This window comes from Terrapene carolina, unplaced genomic scaffold (genome assembly GCF_002925995.2).
Source record: "Terrapene carolina triunguis isolate 2854851 unplaced genomic scaffold, T_m_triunguis-2.0 Scaffold166, whole genome shotgun sequence".
In the NCBI taxonomy this organism is placed as follows: domain Eukaryota; kingdom Metazoa; phylum Chordata; order Testudines; family Emydidae; genus Terrapene; species Terrapene triunguis.
Window position 1 is genome coordinate 907265 of NW_020664517.1, and position 19604 is coordinate 926868.

The 19604-nt window shown below is 50.8% G+C and overlaps 1 protein-coding gene across 1 annotated transcript in view; it reads right to left on the bottom strand.

Annotated features, from left to right (window-relative positions):
* Positions 1-19604, bottom strand: part of LOC112103274 (translin-associated factor X-interacting protein 1) — a 51243-nt gene that overhangs the window by 4074 nt on the left and 27565 nt on the right. Inside the window, exons 6-14 of the mRNA XM_024194957.2 lie at positions 17679-17875; positions 12432-12567; positions 10611-10780; positions 7558-7717; positions 7124-7254; positions 5738-5866; positions 4664-4825; positions 3538-3647; positions 2226-2349 (exon numbers count right to left, since the gene is read on the bottom strand). Coding sequence (XP_024050725.1) covers positions 2226-2349; positions 3538-3647; positions 4664-4825; positions 5738-5866; positions 7124-7254; positions 7558-7717; positions 10611-10780; positions 12432-12567; positions 17679-17875 — 1319 coding nt within the window. The remainder of the gene's footprint in view (positions 1-2225; positions 2350-3537; positions 3648-4663; positions 4826-5737; positions 5867-7123; positions 7255-7557; positions 7718-10610; positions 10781-12431; positions 12568-17678; positions 17876-19604) is intronic.

A 19604-nucleotide genomic window follows, 5' to 3' on the forward strand; every position in this document is an offset into this window, starting at 1 on the left:
GATCCCCATCTCTGCCAGCCGCCTGGAGCGGCTTTCGGAGAGAGCGAAGATTTTGGGTGCAGTGCCCAGAATCCCATTCCCTGCTGGTTTCCTACGCAAGGCCAGCCAGAGCGTTGATGTGCTCCTCTGGCCAGCTAGCAGCACGCTGGGATGGCAACCTCTAGTGCTCCGGGACTGAGTGGAGCTGAGCACTGGGGCCATGGAGCAGGGCCTGTGGAATGGAGGGGTAAATGCTGACCAAGCGTAAGGAGACTGGCAGGGGACTCCCAGTGCATAGGCAGTGAGTGAGAAATGAGCAGAAACTACAGGCTTTAGGGACTGTGGGATAGCATTGGAGGACCATCAAAACCTGAGCTCTTCTACCTGGGCTTCAGCTGCATCCTCACTGCAAAGTAGGCAGGTCAGAGCCCACCTGGATTGTAGTCTCTCCCCCCAGCCAGGAACGCAAGCCCAGGCCAGGAGGGTTCTACATGGGAACGGTGGGGTTGGGGTAAGCCTGCAGTGAGCACATACTGCCGGCGTGCTATGCACCTCACTACATTGGCACCAAGCACTTAATACACACAGCTGTTGGCAGCTGAGGCTCCTCCAGCACTTTACACATGCTAATGAGCGGAGCCTCCCCACCCCCTGGAGAAGCAGAGGTTAGCCCCACTGCCTAGAGACTGGGGTAGAGAGAGGGGAGACTGGCACAGGCAGGAGCTGACCTCCTGCTGCTCAGTCACCCTAACTTCATCACTCTCTTGCAGAGGTGGAGTTGTTACGTTGGTGTTACAGCGCTGGGAGCTGTTTTTGTCTAGCCGCTTTCAGAGTTAGGGCGACATTAGCTGCCTTATGTCACCCTAACTCCAGTGTAGACCAGGCCTAAGTCAAGTCACGAAGGGCTGGGATTTAAGAGCTGTGTCTGTTAGAGGCTGTGGCTTCAGCCTTGGCTTTTGTTAGACATGGTGCACGATACCCGCAAACGATGTTCCTGAACACTGGGCTCATGGGCATTTTTGCTTCCTTCTGATGTCATGTGACAGGGTGGCCAGAGACCTGGGATCAGTCCATCCTGGTCAGTTGTCAGAGCCAGCCGGGAAGGGAGGAAGTGATTATCAAGGCCAGCAAGCGGCTCCATTGAGGGGGGACTGCAGGGAGAAGCAGCAGGAAGGGGCTGTTTCCCTGGGGAAGGGAGATGCCAGCTGGGAAACCCCAGGAGGGGTGGCTGGTGAAGCCCCAGCTGGAAGTTTTGGTTTGCTTTTGTGGGTTTGTCGTGACTGGGACAAAAAATGGAGCCCAGAACCAAGGGCTGAAGAGTAATTGGTTGTGGCTGGCTGATAATACCCCCGGCAGGTGAGGAAACCAGCAGCTGACATGGAGACAGAAGAGCTGTGAGGGGTTTGTTACAACAAATACTTTTCTAACCTCAGAAACATAAGGAAGGTTAAGTCTGCTCCTCACTGGGTTTTGCATATTGCAGTGAAGCCTAAAACCGGGACTTAGGCACCTACGTGTGGGGTTAAGGTATCTAAGTCCCTTTGTGGATCCCACCCCCAGTCACCAGAGTCCTCCAGAGCAGGCAAGACCTATCTTTCTAATGGAAAAAACAAAGGTGAAGAAGCTTTGAGGCCTTGGGATGGGGCTTAGCCCCCATCACCTGCCAGGCTAGCAAATGCACCCAATTAGTCCTGCTGTGCACTGGGGGGGTGAAGAGCTAATTGGCTCTTGGCTGGAGGGGGCAGAACTAAGCCATAATAAGTAGACTGAAGGAGCTCAGATGAGCAAGAGATGGCAGAGGAGACAGGTCCCTCTGGCTGAGAGAAGCCCAGGGTTAGGGTGCATATACAGAGACAACAGGGACAGTGTAGGCTCCCGCCAGGGAAGTAGAGAGGAAAAGACTTCAGTAGCCCAAGAGGACAGGAGAACTGTTCAGTTTGGGTTGGATTTGTTTATGAGCTCCTGGAAGGAGTCTGAACTTCAGTGACTTGGCGGAGGGCAGAGCCACAGACAACTTGGGGCTAGAGACAAGTGGCCAGCAGGAGGTGCTGGAGCTGGAGGCAATGCCCCACACCAGTGCAAGGGTGAGTGAGCCGTGCCGCAGCCCTCCTTTACTCAGCGTGAGGTGCATTTTCATCCTCTGCAGGCTGCTTTCAGGCTGTAGATTCTACAGTGGGGACTGCAGTTCCACTAGCCTGTGGATTCAAACCTAAACCCGAGGAAAGAGTAAGGAAGCTGCAGCCTACCTCCATGAATATGGATCTGTAGTCAATGAGGTCCTCTGTGCTTTCTGCCTTGTACCTGCTCGCATCGATTAGTTCTTGGATCTGATCACTACTTTTCAAGGGAAAAGCTGCCCTCAGTGCCAGGCTGTATGGAGAAAGAGAGGAACACACAAACACAGGGCTGTGTGGCACAATCGGGTGTGCGTGGACCCACACTCGGAGTGTGACCAGGCCCTCCAATCAAGGGGTGCATGGCTGTGCATCACGCTGTTAGCTGTGTAGCACCCCAGAGGCCAGCACTCCAGGAGCAGGTTTTCAGGAGCTCAGCATTTGCAATCAGGGCAGGGTCTTCAGACGAGTTCAGCTCCTGTGCAGGCATCAAAACACGGGCCACGTTTACACTAGAGCTCAGCGTGTGTGTGTGCTGGGTGCTGAGCTCTTGGGAAAAGGTGGCCCCAACTTGAATGGCATCTCCCAGGGAGCCACTGTAATCTGGCACTTGCCAGTTGCTACAACGGTTGCTTAACTGGGCAAGAATCAGCAAAAATGATCCCTAGAGCAGAATGTTCAGATGTGCTTTGTCCTTGTAGGCAGTGCCAGATTTCCCAAAGCACCTAGGCTCCCCTCTGGGCACCAAAATACATGGCCAGACTCCAGCAGAGCTTTGCAGGGTGGGTGCCGAATGCTTTTGGAAATCTGCTCCAGACCGTGGGTGCTGAGCACCTGGTAACCTGGCCCTGAGCACTTCAGAAAATCTGACCCCAAACCGGGACCCATTTCGCCAGTGCCCGAGTGTTACAGGGTGTCTCAGCCTGAGTCTTGTAATACAGCTGTTAGCAGAGTGGCGACATTCTGCCCTCTGATAGACTCATAACTTCTGCTGAGGCCTCTGGCATGTGCAGGGTTATCTGAGGGCAAAATGTAGCCCAGGACGGAGATGCAGATGGTGCCCATGGAACTGGTGTTCTCTGCTGGCACGTGCACAGCTCTGGCAGATCACTCTGCAGGGGAGAGAACCAGTGAAACCTGCTGATGAAACTGGCATTGCAACGCAACTCTGCTTCTGACTAGTCCGTTCCCTGCCATCACAGGGGCACCTGTCTCCTGTTCTCTGCCTGTGGCACACAACAGTGAGTCTCCTGGGGACTACAATACTACGGCATAACTGAGTCATTGGGCTCAATGTAGGGGTAACTGGGTGAAATGTAATGGCGGGTGATATACAGGAGGTCACAGTGGGTGATCGAATGGAGCTGGCTGGCCTTAAACACCATGAAGCTCTAAGCTCTTCTCCCCTGGATGGCAGGGCTCGGACAGCCGCAGCACCTCTTACTTGAACTGTTCCGTCACGAGCGTTCCGCTGTTTGAGCTGTCGCTGGCCATCAGCTCCTTCAGCAGGTTGGCAATTAGCTGGTTCTGGCCATGGTATAGTCCTTCATCCACCTGTGAAACAGAAAGGGTCCACAGGTCACTGACAGCACCTCCCAGGGGCTAGACTCCCAGAGTAGAAGGAAAGTCAGGGCAGTAATGGGGAAGATGGCACCACCCAGAGGCAGCACCTCATTTCCGGTGATTTACAAATAATTAAGCAAGCCAAAAGCCCCCCCTCCCCAAGGCTGGTATTCTAATCGCTTATTATAGAACACCCATCCTTCCAAAGCAGTTCCTGTGCAATGACATACTGGACCAGTGAAGAGCAGCCCTCTCTGGGGTGGAGCGCAACAGCCAGAAAACCAGCATGTTGTACGACACAGCGAGGCAGGGTGCTGAGGCAATCCCTCACCTTATTGGGCAGCAGACAGGATCTCTGCTGTGAAAGCCCCACGCGCAATGAACAGCTGCATGCAAGTCAGCTTCTTAGCCGGAGGATGGAGACTTTCATTGCCCTCATGGCTGACAGTATCCATGCCTCTCACCCACTCTTGAGCAGGACGGATGCAACTCCTGAGCTGCCGTTTCTATGCAGTATCCAGAGCAGGGTGTGTGCAGGGTAACTCTATAATGTTGCGGGGCACTGGTGGCGTAGGAGGAGTACAGGCAGAGGCACGAGGAAATACAGGAGACTTTTCCATCTCCGTAGACCAGGGAGGGTGGGAATGAGCCCTGTTTGGCTGCCCAGCCCATGGGAGCACTGCAGCTGGGAGCCATGCCATTTTGTGCATTGTACAGGGAGTGTAAAGGACTAGATGTCAGGGGAGTGAAGGGGGTTGTAAGTATGTAGCTGAGCAAACTGTGGCCCTCTGACATCAGTGGGAGGGTGTGATGTGATCCGTGCTCCTGAAAGAGCAGGGGCCTTCCAATAGGTACCTGAGAGTGTCCACAAGGTGCTGAGTACCCTCACTCCCATTGTGAGCAGTGGGGTGTGCGGGTGCTCAGCTCCCCACAGGGCTGTCCCCCATTTCCCTCGCTCTCACACTCACGGAAGCAGGGGTAGGACACCAGGTTCCTGGGACACTCACCTTCCCACTCAGTATGTCATAGAACAAGCTCATGGCTTCGTTTGATCGGTACAGCTTGATGTTTTCATAGATGGTGTACGCCCATTCGAAGGCAGAGGAGTCTCCATACCTCTTCTGGAGGTAGCTAAGGAAGAACTCTGAAAGGCTGGATTGCTTCCCTTTCTGCAAAAAACAAGACAGCTGCTCCAGAAAAGAGGCTGAGGCTGGAGAGGGCTGATCCCTTCAGAGCTCCTCCTGAGCTCCAAACACCAGAGAAGACCCAGGCCACCTTCCTTCTCCTGAGGGTGTTCACAGCTGGATGAAGCACAGTAACTGGATCTGAGCAGTGGATATCACTCCCTGCCCCTAAACAGGAGATGTTCCCAACTGAAGAGTGGCCACTGGGCTGAGCACTACATCTCCTCCTCCCACCCCATATTTGTAGGGCCCTCCATGCCCTGGGTTGGAACCACACATTTGCACATCCTGCCCTCTGCCAGCACATCTGGACAATGCCATTCTGGCCAGGGAGGGGTGGGCAGGTTTTCCCCAAGCCTACCAGTGTCACACCGGGAGCGGAGCACCCCCCACCCTGCTGGCTAAGGAAGGGGCCTGATCTCTGCTCTGTAGAACCCTGCAGAGCACTGTTATCAGTGTCATGCTAGACGCTTCCCTGACTCTTCCTGCTGACCACAGTGACACTCGTAGCTGCCTTAAGGTCCTCTGGTGCTCAGCTTAGTTAGTAGGCTGCACGGTACTTTGGGTGTGTGGTTAGGACCTTGTGCCAGGATGGCTGGCATAACAGCAAGGCACTGCCTAGCCATGCTGGAGTCCTGGTCACAGGAGCACCATCACTCATCAGGATAGCAGCAGGCAGGTACATCCCAGAAGTGACACTGGGGAAGGGGGGCTGGAAGACCGCAAAATGACTTGCTCCTACAGCATCCTCTGTTGACAGGGTCAGAGAGTGACATGAACTGGGGCTTGGGTGCAGCCCTGGCTTCCAACCCCTTCCAGCCAGCAGGACGGTCCCAGTAGCTGACCGCAAGGAATCAAGTGGGTTTTAGTTATGGGGAAAAATCGGCTAAAGAGAACCTGCAGATCTGCTGAAACTTTCTCTTTCCAGATCTCCTTCAGGATGTTCACCACCTCCTTTTTGTTCAGCTTCTTGTTCTTCACCTGGCCTTCGTACCTCAGGTACACAGGGACCTTGTCCCCTTTGCCCTAGAAAGATAATACAGGAGACAACGGAATTCACCTCAGGTAGCAAAGAAGCTATTTCCATAGAATATGGAGCCATGGAAAAGGTTCGTGTCTCTGGGTAAGCTCACAAGGTAGGAGCCATCTGGGGCAGGTTCTTTCATCCCCAGTGTTTCATAGGTAGATCTGGTGCCACAATGAAGCCACAAGCGTGGACATGAGTCAGTTGGAGTCTGCACTAGGCGCGTCTCCTCTTCCCCCTTGCAGTGGGCTAGATCAAACCCTTGCTACACGCGTGACTCCCATTGCACCCACGCAGCTGTGAACACAACTTCTGTGCACGCCTCACAGTACAGAGCGATGTTCCCCAGACACAGATGGTGAGTGTGTCATACAGGTGACACACACAGGCTGGGTAACCCTCCAGCCCATATTAGTGAATGGCTATTTCCCAGGGAGGAGTAACATTTCCCTGATCTCTGACATGCAGTTTGATGGGAGCGCCTGGCATCACTGGTCCATGTTCTGGGGGCAGTTTAGCAAGTGCACTGAGTAGCTGCTAAAGAAAGAGTCCCTTCTGATCTACCTTAGCCACAACGAGGGGGAGGGACAAGGGCTTCAATGTAACAAAAATGGGGGGACATCCTCCAGCAGTGATGCAGAGAACTCCCTAGGAGAGGATAAAACCATTCAAGCTCCTGGAGAAAACTAAGGAGGAAGAGACATGTTGTGAGCAGGAGTCACCAACTCATGAGGGCAGGCGAAAGGAAATCTGAATCCACATGTGACAGATCAACTGCTTGTAAACAGTCACAACACCTGGGGTTTACTGAGCTGGCTGTTAGGGAGGCATCAGCAAGAAGATCTTTATATAATGCAGCATTTGTCACCTGTATGTTTGGGGGCTAGGGAAGACACAGAGGCAAAGTGTGGCTATGACAGGTCACAAGCAATAGGCAATGTCTGGCAAGGAAGAGAACACCCCTCGCCCAGTAACTCCTGGGCAACAATTCCTTAGCTAATACTTCGCACTTTCAGTAGCTGCTGGTAAATCTCAACTTGGAGATTTGTTCTCCTCTAGCAAGAGGGCAACTGGTTGTCCTTGGCCTAAGGTTTCCAGCAAACGATTAACAATCTCATCTTTATGTATCAATATTGCAGCCATGAAAACAGCTGTGTAATTCCGAATGGGAAAGGCTCTTCCCTACTTTGCCAACAGTCAGATATGTATTACCAAGTCCTCTCACCAGAGCAAAGCAACCAAGAATGAAACACAAATACCAGCCCGGGGAAGAAGTCCTTCTCCTTCAGCACTCCTGTTCCTATTTCCTCCAGAAGGACATCCACCAGCTGGTCACTGGTCTTCCCCTCTTCCAGATAGCTCCACCGCTCAAGCCCACCAGAAATCACCTCTGTAAGAGCAGAAACAAACTGAGCTGTTGAAGGAGGGAGAGCACTCCCAGGAGGTCCTCCAGCTGGGTGCGATGTTGGTGGGAGTTTTAGATTTGTACAGATCTCTATCGGTGCTCAGCCCGTACATTAAACACACAATACAAAACAAGAGTCACTGAGCCCCTCCAGCTGCCAGCTCCACCTCCTCCATAAAAGCCTGCATGGAGGAAATGGGGTTTTGCACTGTGCCCAAAGGTTAACAAACTCACAGCACTTTGAGATGGGACGTCCAAAGCAAATCATCATCAATGAGAGCCTGGTACCTGCACATTTTGCCCAGTCAGGCCGGGGGGTGGAGCTGCGCTGAACTTGCTGGAGTTCGTTGTAGAACCGGTCTCGCTCTTCCACGGTCTCTTGGTGGATTTCCAGCAGAGTGTCGTACTCCTTTTGGAGGTCATCAAAATCCTTCTGCAGAACTTCCATCTAACATAAGGGAAAGTGGGGCAGAGATAAACCAGTGCTCATGGCTCTGGACTTCTCGCAGTTATTCAATCCCTTTTCAGACTGAATTTTAGACCAGAGGTGGCCAAAGAGCAGCATAGGTGAGCTTGGGGCAGTCCACAGCTTTCTAGAGTACGGCTGCTCATCTTTAGAATGGAGGTGGAGCCCCAGGATGCAATATTCCACTTGGCCACCCAGCTCAAGCAGAGCATCTTTTGCTGGGACTTGTAGCCCCTGAAAGCTGCCACACTGATGGGAAATTGCTGCTTTTTAAAGGTGAACTGCAAAGAATTTTTGTAAAGGTTTTTTTTTGTCTTATGGTGTAAAAAGTATTTGAATGGTACTTTTGTTGTTGTTGTTGTTCTTTAAGAAAAAGGTCTTGGGGGCACTGTGCTGCAGGCAGACCAGATGCCAGCTCATGCCAAAGTCCCCATGCCTCAGTTGAACACTGACAAATATCTAACTGGGATCAGTCTGGCTCCCCTGTGTTAAAACAGGTATTAGAATGATAAAAGTGAGTTTAGTGTTTAGCCATTACTGAATGCTTGTGAGTTGCTGCCTGCGTTCATCTCACCTTATAACATCTGAATCACATATGATAAGGGAATGGTTGAGTGTTTGTGTTGTAAGCCTGTGTAAATCACCAGACAGAGAGACATTAACTTCTAGAGAGGAACATTAAAGAAGGTATAAGACTTTGTTGTTTGCTCTCTTCCCACTGCACAAAGAGGAGTCTTGCAAGTGAATTCCTCCCATCAGTTGAGTTTGCATCTCAAAGCTGAAATGGGGAAGGGAATAAAAAGCCCTAAGAACGAGGAACTGTATCTTTATGCTACTTGGACTCCGGGGAACCAGGATTACTAGGCATAAGCAAAAGTTCCCCAGCTGCTTAGCCTGGGTTAGCCCTAAAGAACTTGCTTATCACAGAAGCTTCTGTTACTTTGGAAGCTTAAGATTGTAACTCATTTGTATGTATCTATGTTTAGGTGCTGTAACCATGTAAATAAATCTTATTTCCTTTTCCTGTTAATAAATCGGTAGATAGTTTATTATAGAATAGGCTACCAGTCTTGTCTTTGGTGTGAGATCTCAGGTGCAACTGACCTGGGGCAAGACAGATCGGAGCACCCCAGGGGGACTGTCTGTGACTCCACGGTAAGGCTGTTACAGTGCCTGAGGAGTTCACACTTCATAATTGGTTGGTGAAATCTAAGTCTAGAACTCACAGCCAGGGTGGGGTTTGTGTCCTGATTCTTACCAGTCTGCTCTGAGGTTGGTACCCGTGCTCTTGAGCCAATGCAGGACAGCTTGACATGCATCTGTTTGTTACTTGAGAAATACCTGGTCTGAAGTGACCTGTTTTTGCTGCCAGTCCTTCTGCAGGATGAAGCACTAGCAAGATTATGACTGAAACCCAACCTCTGAGAGGGAGGGAAAGGGAGTTTTATTCACACCTTCATTGTGTATGACTCTGTTTCTGTTATCTAGAACTCAAACTCCGGGGATTCAAAGATTCAACACCTGCTTCCCTGTAACTGAAGGCTGAGAGCCTTTGCTCCAGCAAAAACAGATACATAAGGCCTAGTATTTCTAACGTAACAACCAGGCAGAAAAGATCAGAAACCTGCCAGGCCCCCTTAACCCATCAGAGGGAAGCAAAAAAGGTGCACACACTATATATATGCTTTTTGCAGTTCACCTTTCATGCAAATGTGGGCAGCGCTCAAAAAGCAAATTTGGGCACCCCCAAACTAGACCCCTTGATAATACATCCACTTTTTCCCAGTCTATCAGGCAGCTCTTTGTTTCTTTCAGAGGAGAGGAGTTACTCTGAGCCAAACCCCCTCCATGCCCCCATCTCTCCTGTGCACCCTGACCAAGGGCAGGAAGGATCCTGAAATGACCCGTGGGCTTGCTACAGATTGACATGAGTGATTCCTTGCTCTGGGGTCTAGCCCAGCTAGGAGCTGGACTCAATGACCTCTTCTGGCCCATGACAGCTCAGGAGCAGGGCTAAGCCTTGGACGTTGCTCATTTTTGTTCCTTATATCCTTTGCTGAACTGTAGGGGAGCAGGCGCTGCTCCTGCGTGTGTGCACTGCAAGCCGAGTGCTCACACTATTTGCTCTGAAAAGGAGGCAGGCAAGCGAACAAAGCGAGCCACCTACAACAGAGGCTATTCCAGCCCTCAATCCAGCTTGGGAAATGTCTTCAGTCGGCTAGCAGCATGGTGACCCTGGAGCCACAGAAGGCTAAGGACCCCATTTCATATCAGTGGGAAATGCAGCAGCACCACCAGGCAGACACAGAAACTGCCAGCTGAGTGCTTCTTTCAGTAAGCAGAGCTATGGAGAGGGCTATGGTGTAAGATATCCCTAACTTCATTACCTGATTTATACCGTGTTCTACAGCACTACATGCAGCTAAAATTGACTCTCTTATTACCAGTAAGAGAGCAGGCTACACAGTAGGATATTTATGCTAACCAACACCTCTCCACCTCTGTATATTACTGTTAATACACCACAGCAAAACCAGCAGTGCTTTGAATCCAGAGGTTACAGCTGTCCAGATGTGGCTCTTTAATTGTTCTATGGGAAGCCCCAATCAAGGGCATGTGACATTTATTTGTGGGGAGGAATTAAACAATGTATTGAAATATTGCTAAGGCTGAGATCCAAACTGTCAACTGGCAGGCACTTCTGCATTACCATTTCCTCCCTACCGTATCTCCTTGGGCCTACAGACAAGCGCCAGGTGCAATGGGACAAGTTAGGGTTGGAGTGAGCACCTCCTGGATTTGCTGAGTCCATACTTCAGCCTGCACCCCAAGATACAGGATGGTATTTGTGTGGTAGACACAGCCTTATGATCACCTTCTCAAACAGATCAGAATATTTTTTCTCCTGCGATTCGAAGTCTCTCCTGGGTACGACGTCTCCGTAATCTGCTTTCATCGTGTTCAGCTCCACCTGGGCTTTTGTGAGGTCCTGCCGAGCTATCTTCAACGCCAGCGTTACCTTGACCAAGTCTTCACCCTTGACCTCTTTAAACAACAATCGTCAATGCACAGTCAGATGGAGGGCTGTGACTGCGAGCCCGGCTCTCTGGAGGCACGGCCTCAGGTGAGTGTTATTAAAGCCCCCAGAGGTTCTGATGTGCTGTCGCCACTGAGGCAGTGCAGCAGTCCTGGTGTTCCCAGCTTTTGACAGTTTAAGAGTCACATGAGTCTGGCTGGGGCTGGAGCCCATCTGCTCACGGCATGAAAATCTCCAGTCCTCTTGTGAATGTCAGCCCTGCCTCGGGGGGGGAAACCCCATCTGACTGGCTACCTTCCCCACTGCCCCACCTCCTGGGGAGGAGCAGCCAATCAGGGCTTCTGCAGGGGGCAGACAGAACTCTCTCCCCAGGAGCTGACACTCCACTCACGGGATGGGGGTGGGGGGGAAGAGGGAACTAAAGAGCACAGCAGCTCAGGGTGGCTCCACCCCTTCTTCCCCCCTCCCCTCCTGTGAGCAACAGGGGCAGGATGGTGCCTCTGCCCCTCCTGGAACACCCTGCCTGGGAGCGGGAAGGTGGGTTGAAGAACCCAGGAGCTATCGGAGAAGCAAACGTGGGACTGGGAGGACAGATCTGCAGTGGGGCTGAGGAGGTGCACAGTTAATTGCTGGGCTGAAGGAGGAGCAGATGTGGAGCTGCTCCTCCAGAATTAAGGAGGAGGAGGAAGGGGATTGGAGAGTAGCTGGAAGCTTTGCACAGCAGGGCCAGAATTTGGGAGACTCGGCAGTGCTGTAATGACCATATACACAAGGGTAGGGGTGGGACCCCACTCGATCTGCCCTTCCAGCTTGACTTGTGAAGCCCTGATAACTACTCTCTGGGAATGGTTTTCCAACCAGTTATGCACCCACTTTATAGTAGCTCCACCTAGGTTATATTTCCCTAGTTTGTTTATGAGAAGGTCGTATGTATATATTTATGCAAATATGTATTTGCATAGCGCTTCAATCCCCATTGGTGACTCTGGATGCTATTGTAATGCAAACATTCAATACTAAAATCAGTACTAATAAAGAACAAGAAGAAAGGCTACTTACCAGGAACTGTAGTTCTTGGAGTAAATTATCTTTGCGGACCCACATTCCCTACCCTCCTTACCCATGTTCAAAGTCCCAGGCTGGATTTCGGGTTGGCGGGAAGGGACAGAGCAGAAGCAGGGATGTGCTCTCTTTGGGTCTGAACATTCAAATCCAGATATGGGGCGCTCATGTGGACACCAAGCTACTACTTTCTAGCAAGTTCCCAACCAGCAGCTCTGGGGGTGCAAGCGTCCCAGAGCGTGACTCTGCAGGGGCCACCTACTCAAAGAATCACTATCACTGGCAAGTAACCTGACGGGCACAAACTCAGAGCAGTTTTGTAAACACAAATGCTAAAGATCCTGAACTTCCAGAAGGTTCGCTTGTTCCGAGGGCTCGACCTTGCAGCCTGCCTGTCACAAGATCCTTGAGCACCAGCAACTTCCACTGAAGTCAAAAGGCACAAAGGGCTCTCAGCACCTTGCGGGATCTGGCCCCTGAATACCTGTTACGCTAAGTAGCGGGTGAGTGCTGAGACTTCCATGCAATGCTGGTTATGTGGCTCTGGGTTTGGGGCTTGCTGCAGGATAAGCTCTTACAAAAAAATGCTTTCTCTACCTTGGACTTGGCGAAGCGACATTTCCAACTGCTGGTTGCGCATTTCATTCAGGTCTGCTAGCAGCAGCTTGCGTGCATCACACTCGTTAATGTAGCGCATGTATTCCTTGGCCACATTCTTCCGCAGCTTGTTCACCTGCAGGGGACAGGATGCTGGGCTAAACTCAAGTTCTCAGATACTGTAGAGATGAGCATCGTTGAAAAGCCCAGGAGAAAACTAATTGTTCTGTCTTTGCAACCTTAATAGCATTCTTTTACATTGTTTTGGTTGTAATATTGTACATATACAATAAACCACCTTTGTCCCGTGCCCCCCCCCACCATCCCCCCCTAATCTGAACCTCTGAGAGGCTTGCAGAGAATCTGGCCCCAGCTTCCATTCCCAGATCTGCCAGAAGTGACGTTGTGCAACCTCTCCGTTACCCCAGCTGTACAATGCAGGGGCATGAGGCTCAGCTCATCAAGGAGGGCTGTGAAGTGCACAGAACCATAAGCACCAGTCATTGAGGAGCTGAGACTGGAACTCATGGTCTGCCCCTGCCTGGTGCCCAGAACTCCTTCCCCCAGTGGTTAAAATAGACTGAAATAGGAGCGAGTTTTCACTGCACAAGCCAAGGAGTGGTGGATGGGGTGGCGAGCTGCACCTTCAAGCCAAGAAGAGGAGGGGGAGCTTAACCTTTGCATTTAGAGGGAACTGTGCTTCCCACACTTACCTTTACTTGCCTAACCCCTGCCTTCCTCTAGGCCAATGCAGTGACAGCAGCTGCTGCTGCTGCGCTATCCCCCAGTCAGGAGTTCTAGCTCTATGGCTGCAAGAAGCATGCTTAGTGTGGACGGACAGCATGTTAGGAAGCACTGTGTGGCTGGAGCATGCTCAGTGTGGATGGAATGGTTGGAGATTTTAGCTAAGTAGGTGCAAATGGTGATGCTCAGTAGTCATAGGTCAGCTAAATCTGCGTGGATTTTCATGAGGCCAGCAAAAGGCACTTCCTCAACCCCTGCCCCATTTCAAGTTCCCGCTTCAAACCCTGGAAGTGCCAGAGCTCCTTAAAGAAACAACTGAATACATCTTTTGACAGTGTCAAAACTATATCCATTTTCTCCTAACTTCTTTTTTAGAAACAGCTGTCACGGAGTCTCCAGGCGATGCTCTGGAACTACTCCATACGAAGCCAGCCAGGACTCTGGGGGAGCCTCCTCTCTCTGAGCAGACTGTCTCCAGGACAAGAAGCTTACACAGCTTCGACCCTCCTGGGTCTGACCTCGGAGCATTCGGCATCCCCTTCCACACTGTGCGCTTCCCGCAGCGAGTCCGCCCGGGCAGAGCTCCTGGGGAAGCCAGAGGGCCCTGCACCCCAACTCTGCAGTCAGACGTGACTCTCAGCCAGTGGGTAAAACAGAAGGTTTATTAGTCGACAGGAACACAGCATAGGACAGAACTTGTTAGCACAGAAATCAGTGACTTTCAGCCAAGTCCATCTGGGGGAGGGGGAGGGGAGCCCAGAGCCAGGGCTCTGATCCTTCCCCTGCATCACAAGCCAGCGGAGACTGATTCGCTTCCAGCCGCCTGGCCCTTGCCCTGCCCGTTGCTCCTCCTCCAGCCTTTGTCTCGCTGCTGGGCCAAGAGTCACCTGGTCGCATCCCCCTCCTGGGTCTCAGGTTCCGAAGGGGCGGCCAGAGCATCCGTGCAGGCAGCTGGAGCAGCCGCCGCAAAAGTCACCCCCCCGTATTCCCACCACCTAGACATTGGTGCAATGCACAGGGAAACTGAGGCACCCACAGCATTCAAGCAAAACAGTAAGACTCACATAGGCTCACATACAACATAACAAGGGAAAATCCGCACTTCGTCACAACAGCTTCACTCAGTTCTTGCTGAAACTTAAAACAAAATCCACATGAGGCAGTGCGATGGGGCATGGGGTGTCCACCCCACAGAAGGCTGAAGGGGTTAAGGTAGCTACATGGGCCAATTCACCTCCTTGGCTGCACCTGGAGGAGGAGCCCGGGAGCAGTATAGTAACACCCATTGTTTCATGTTCTCTGTGTATATATATATCTTCCTACTGTATTTTCCACTACATGCATCTGATGAAGTGGGTTTTAGCCCACGAAAGCTTATGCTCAAATAAATTTGTTAGTCTCTAAGGTGCCACAAGTACTCCTGTTCTTTTTGCTGATACAGACTAACACGGCTGCTACTCTGAAATCAGACTAATTAGAGACAAGACTCTGCTGGACAGGGACAGGAACAGGAGGGGCCTATATAAAGTTCAGTAGCTGAGAACAGCTGGGGGTGGCAGAGTGAGAACGCTGCAGTCACTCTTGAGGTGAGAAGAAGGCAAGGTAGGAAACAGCCCAGGGATAAGACTGTGCTGACTTTCACTGCTTGTTGTAAGGTCCCTGGGCTGGAATCCCGTGTAGAGGGCATGCCTGCCTGGATCCCCCTACCAGCCCCTGGAGAAGTGGCATCATTAAGGGGGAAGTGAAAGGGAAGACTGCCTAGGACAGTGGGTCCTGAGAGATGTTGATACAGTGGGAGGGGAGGACTACAGGGACTTGGTCAGAGGACCAAGCCACAAAGTGGGCGCAGATGAATCCTGAGGGATAAGAGTGCTGGAGTACAACTGCAGGAAGTGGCATTGACCTTGCAGAGCAAATCCCCAGCTGTGGCCAGAAGGAGGTGCTCTAGCAGTGAGTAGAGCACCCCTGTGACAGACAGACACCTCAGATTCTAGCCTGAGCCGTTTGTTTGACAAAGTTATAAGCAACTGAAAACTTATCAATGGAAAATGTTAGGCAGACTTCGCTGTAAGTGTCACTACCAGCATCACCTACAATAAAATTAATGATAGATACAATATGGACAGGTAGATACAGGTACACCCACACACACAAATGGAAATGGGAGTCATGTGACACACTTTGGAGCCATGAGCTCAATTGCATTTCCCATGCACTGCTGACTGGCTCTCTGCCCACTAACTCGCCTCCCCTGGGACTCATCTAGTATTCCACGGTTCTTAGGAACTTCAGCCATTTTAAATATTTCCTCCTTCTCCCCTAAATGGGGATTTCCCACAGAAAATCCATCTGCCCAAAATCCAGGCCAGGGACATCCTTTCTATACATATGTAAGCAGAGTCAGGATGAGCTCTACCCTGACATCTGGTGGTGAATTATGGCGAGTGTGGAAAAGAACTCCAGGGGCTGATCTTGTTTGCATAGGCACACCCACTCGCCTGGCAGGAAACACAGCAACTGAAAGTGGTTACTTTGGCTGGTGTGGGATCCCCAGTTTCTCTATTATTGGGGCAGGAAGAATAAAGTTTTGTTACCCTGATTCTGTGAATCAAGGCCAGTGGAACTGTTGTATGACAGAAGGACTGAGTGAGTCCTTCACCATTACCTAAGTAGCACTTGCTTGACAAGGGGCATGGGTTACAAAACCCAGTGAATTGAGAGAGGATGGGGACAGGTATTTGTACCAGATGGTATGGGCCCCCTCTGAGGGTCCGAAACACCAATTGCACCACCTCCTCTCTCCACTGTTGAATGTCAGAGCTAACTTTGATTCCCTTAGGAGTCTAGTTACAGGCTGCTGAGCTGAATTCACTTTGGGCCAATGGTGCACCAGCACTGGGGCTCCCCTACTATACTATGAGCTGAAATCGCTAAGAGCTGAAATCACAAAAGAGCTGATGTTATTAAGAGCTGAGATCACTGAGGCTATGTTAACTAGTGGGGGAGCCTGAAGCTATATTGCTCAGCAGCTGGCGGAGCAATTTGTGGGGATGACTGGAGGAGCAGCGAGCGGCGTGGAGCCTTGCGGGGCCGGTTGGAGTGGCCCAAGGAACGGCGAGCGGAGCTGTTTGCGGGGACGGCTGGAACGGCTCACAGGTCGGTGAGCGGAGCGGAGCGGAGTGGAGCGGAGCAGCTTGTAGAGCGGAGCAGTTCGTGGGATGGCAGGAAAGTGGACTGGCTCGTGGTAAAGGCTGCGGCGGAACCCCCACGGAGAAACAGACGGCTGGCCAGCCTCGGATCACGTAAGGTGCCCCTTAACACCCTGCGTGCCCCCCCCCTTTTACTCTGGGGCTGCACTGACCAGGGACAGAGACTTTGGGGGGTTGTTGGACTTTTGGGACTTTGGGTGGTTGCTGGACCCAAGAGACTTTGGGGATGTTGGACTTTGGGGACTCTGGGTGATTTTTGGGTTGCTGGATTCAAGAACCAAAGGGAAAGGACACAGCCCAATTTGCTGGGGTGGGTTTTGCTCATGGTTTGTGTTATGAATCCTGTTTGTGGTGTTTTTCCAATTTTATGCTGATGTCGTTTACCTCATGTTATTAAACATTTTCTGCTACACTCAGACTCCGTGCTTGCGAGAGGGGAAGTATTGCCTCTTAGAGGTACCCAGGGGGGTGGTATGTAATTGTCCCAGGTCACTGGGTGGGGGCTCGAGCCGGTTTTGCATTGTGTTATTGAAACGGAACCCCTAGATACAGAACCCGGCCCTTGTTGCTGCCAACTTAGATGGGCAGAAGGGTTACACATAAAAATGTCATGGCTTTATATCTAATGTCTTGTGGTCTGATCTTCATCCCACTAGAAGAGGGAGAATTAGAGCTGGACTCAGTAGTCACGCAGCTCTACAGGGCCATGAGACATTGGTGTTTATCATCAAGACAGTTTTTAGATCTCTTTTAGATTACTCTAATAGGTTTTTTTATGTGGCTGGTATAAATATTTTTCTCAACACTCATGAGGGAGGATCTAAATAACTCATGTGTGGCTTTGTCACGTGTCCGTAATGTGCCCATCCCATGTATTGTGTCCACAGACCCAGTGAAAAGCATTGACATGATGGCTGGGGAAGACACTGCACCTCTAGGCTTGACAGTTCATAGCCCTGGCACCCCTGGACTTGCTACGTTAGTTATGAAAGTAAAAAAATTGCTTGAGTCCTGACCCCTTTCATTACAAATTAAGCACCAGGGAAGACAAACCTATATCCACAACGCAGAAGAGTTTTGACAGCCTAGCACAGTGGAATGTGCCATCTGCAGGGAACGTTGGGCTGGAGACCTCTGCATTAGCACGGAATCAGGCTGAGCACGCCAAATCATCAGCACCTTACGAAGCCTGGGGCTGCGCCCATTGATTCAGTGGGAGCAGGATCGGGCTGTCTGGGACTAGATGCATAAGGCTGGGGTGGGAAACATCTGGTTGATCATTATCCCACTTTACCTGAGTCTGCAGGGAGCCCTTCTCCTCCTTCATCTTGTCAATAAGCTTTAACAAATACAGTTTCTCTTTCTTCAGCATCGTTATTTCAGCTTTCTCCTCCTCCTGGAGTGCCACGATCTGCCGGGTGCACTCATCTGACACAGACACCAGCATTGCCTTCAAGGGCTCTAGGGAGCGGATCTTCTCCCTCAGGTGAGCTAGAGGAGGAAAGGGTGGGCTCTCATAATTAAGGATTCAATAGGCAGACGAGTCAAATTGCATAGCCCTATCTAAGACCTACTGTTCAAGACTGGAACCTGGGACAAAACCAGCAAGTTTTTCCTCCACCTGCTATGGTGAGCAGCTGAGGGCTGGCTTTCTTTGGAATTCTAGCTTTTGGGACTGTATTCTGCTGATCTCTCTTCCTATAGGTATAAGCTCCATGTGGGCTGCTGATCTTAATTCACTGCTGTTTATATTGGTTCCAAACACTAAATGCAAAAAGGATCTCTGGCTTTTTTTGAGCACCCATGATTTTCTTCAGATGTGGCCAGCTCCCCCCAGGTTTCACTTTAACAGATCTCCCAGAGTGGAATGGCAGATGGGTGGGGTAGAGTCAGCTGGTAGCTCATTACCCATCCACTACCAGAAAGAGACAGCTTGAATCCTCCATTCTTCTCCTGGTGGAGATATCTGCCTCTAGATCCACAGCCGCATGCGCGCTGCTCCCCTAGGAGTGATTGTCAGGAACACCTGGTCACTCCCAACCATGATTTCTCTTCCCTTTTGAGGATGCTCCTCCCTCTTACCAGGCTCTCTTCCCTTTGGCTCCTCCAGGAGATTGCCCATGATGACTCACGTGCCTTTCCCACCCTGCTCTCTGACTCCTCTGACAGAACCCAAGGGCTCTGCTCTAATTTGGACCTTCCACTGAAATAATTTTTTTCTTAAACTCACCTATGGGGTAGACATAGTGACAGCACTTATTCTATTGCTGATACTCCAGCTACAAATACACAATAAGATGCCATGGGTTTTGATTGCTTGTCTTTCCTATTTTTATGAGACCAAATGCTGCCAGGATTAAAGGAGTTGCTCAAAGATGCCGTGTGTACTGAGCTCAAATGATAGCACAGCAAGGGCTCTGCCATAGTAACTGCTATGCTGAGCCAGCAAGCATCCATTTTGGAGAGAGGAGTGAATGGAAGGAAAGAATTGCTGGTGAGGTCCAGATAGCCCGACTTGCTCTCTTCCACCAAAAGCTGTCCTGTCATTGTATTTATGCACAGACGTTGTAGGATGTTCTGCATTTTACAATTTAAAGTGCATGCAGTCCTAGAATAGGAGGCATTATTTCTCATCCCACTTTTCTATCACTAAAAACGATGCACAGGCGATTTCACTCCAGGGCTGTGACTACTCTGAGGTGTCTTTCTTTTTGGTCAAGTTTTCCCACTGTTGCACGTACACTGGGGCAGCTCCCCTCATAGTAGCACTGTGGGGAGCACCAGAGTATACCAGCCACCAGGACTTTCACCACCTGCTCAGGGCAGGTCTAGAGAAGGTGCTGTTAAAATCGCCCACAGCAAGTCTACACTGCTGTTCTCACCATTGCTGCCACTTGTGGAGCTGTGCTAGTGCAAGCGAAGCAGACTGTGGTGAAAAGCCCTGTGTAGGGAGGGTCCTAGGATATGCTGAGTCCAGCCATTGCCAGTTCTCATCAGATGAGCTCAAATAACAGACTGTTGGAAAGGAAAAGTGAAAGGTCCAGTTTCTGTAGTAATCCAAAGGAATACATTTACTCCTGTTACCGGCACACTAGAGATACAACACAACATCCCTCACAACATCCTAAGTCATGACATTATGGTGACACGTGCTATTTTACTCACATTTTCCAACGCAGGTAGTGGAAGTCACCCAGCTACGTTCTGGCTTTGAAAAAAT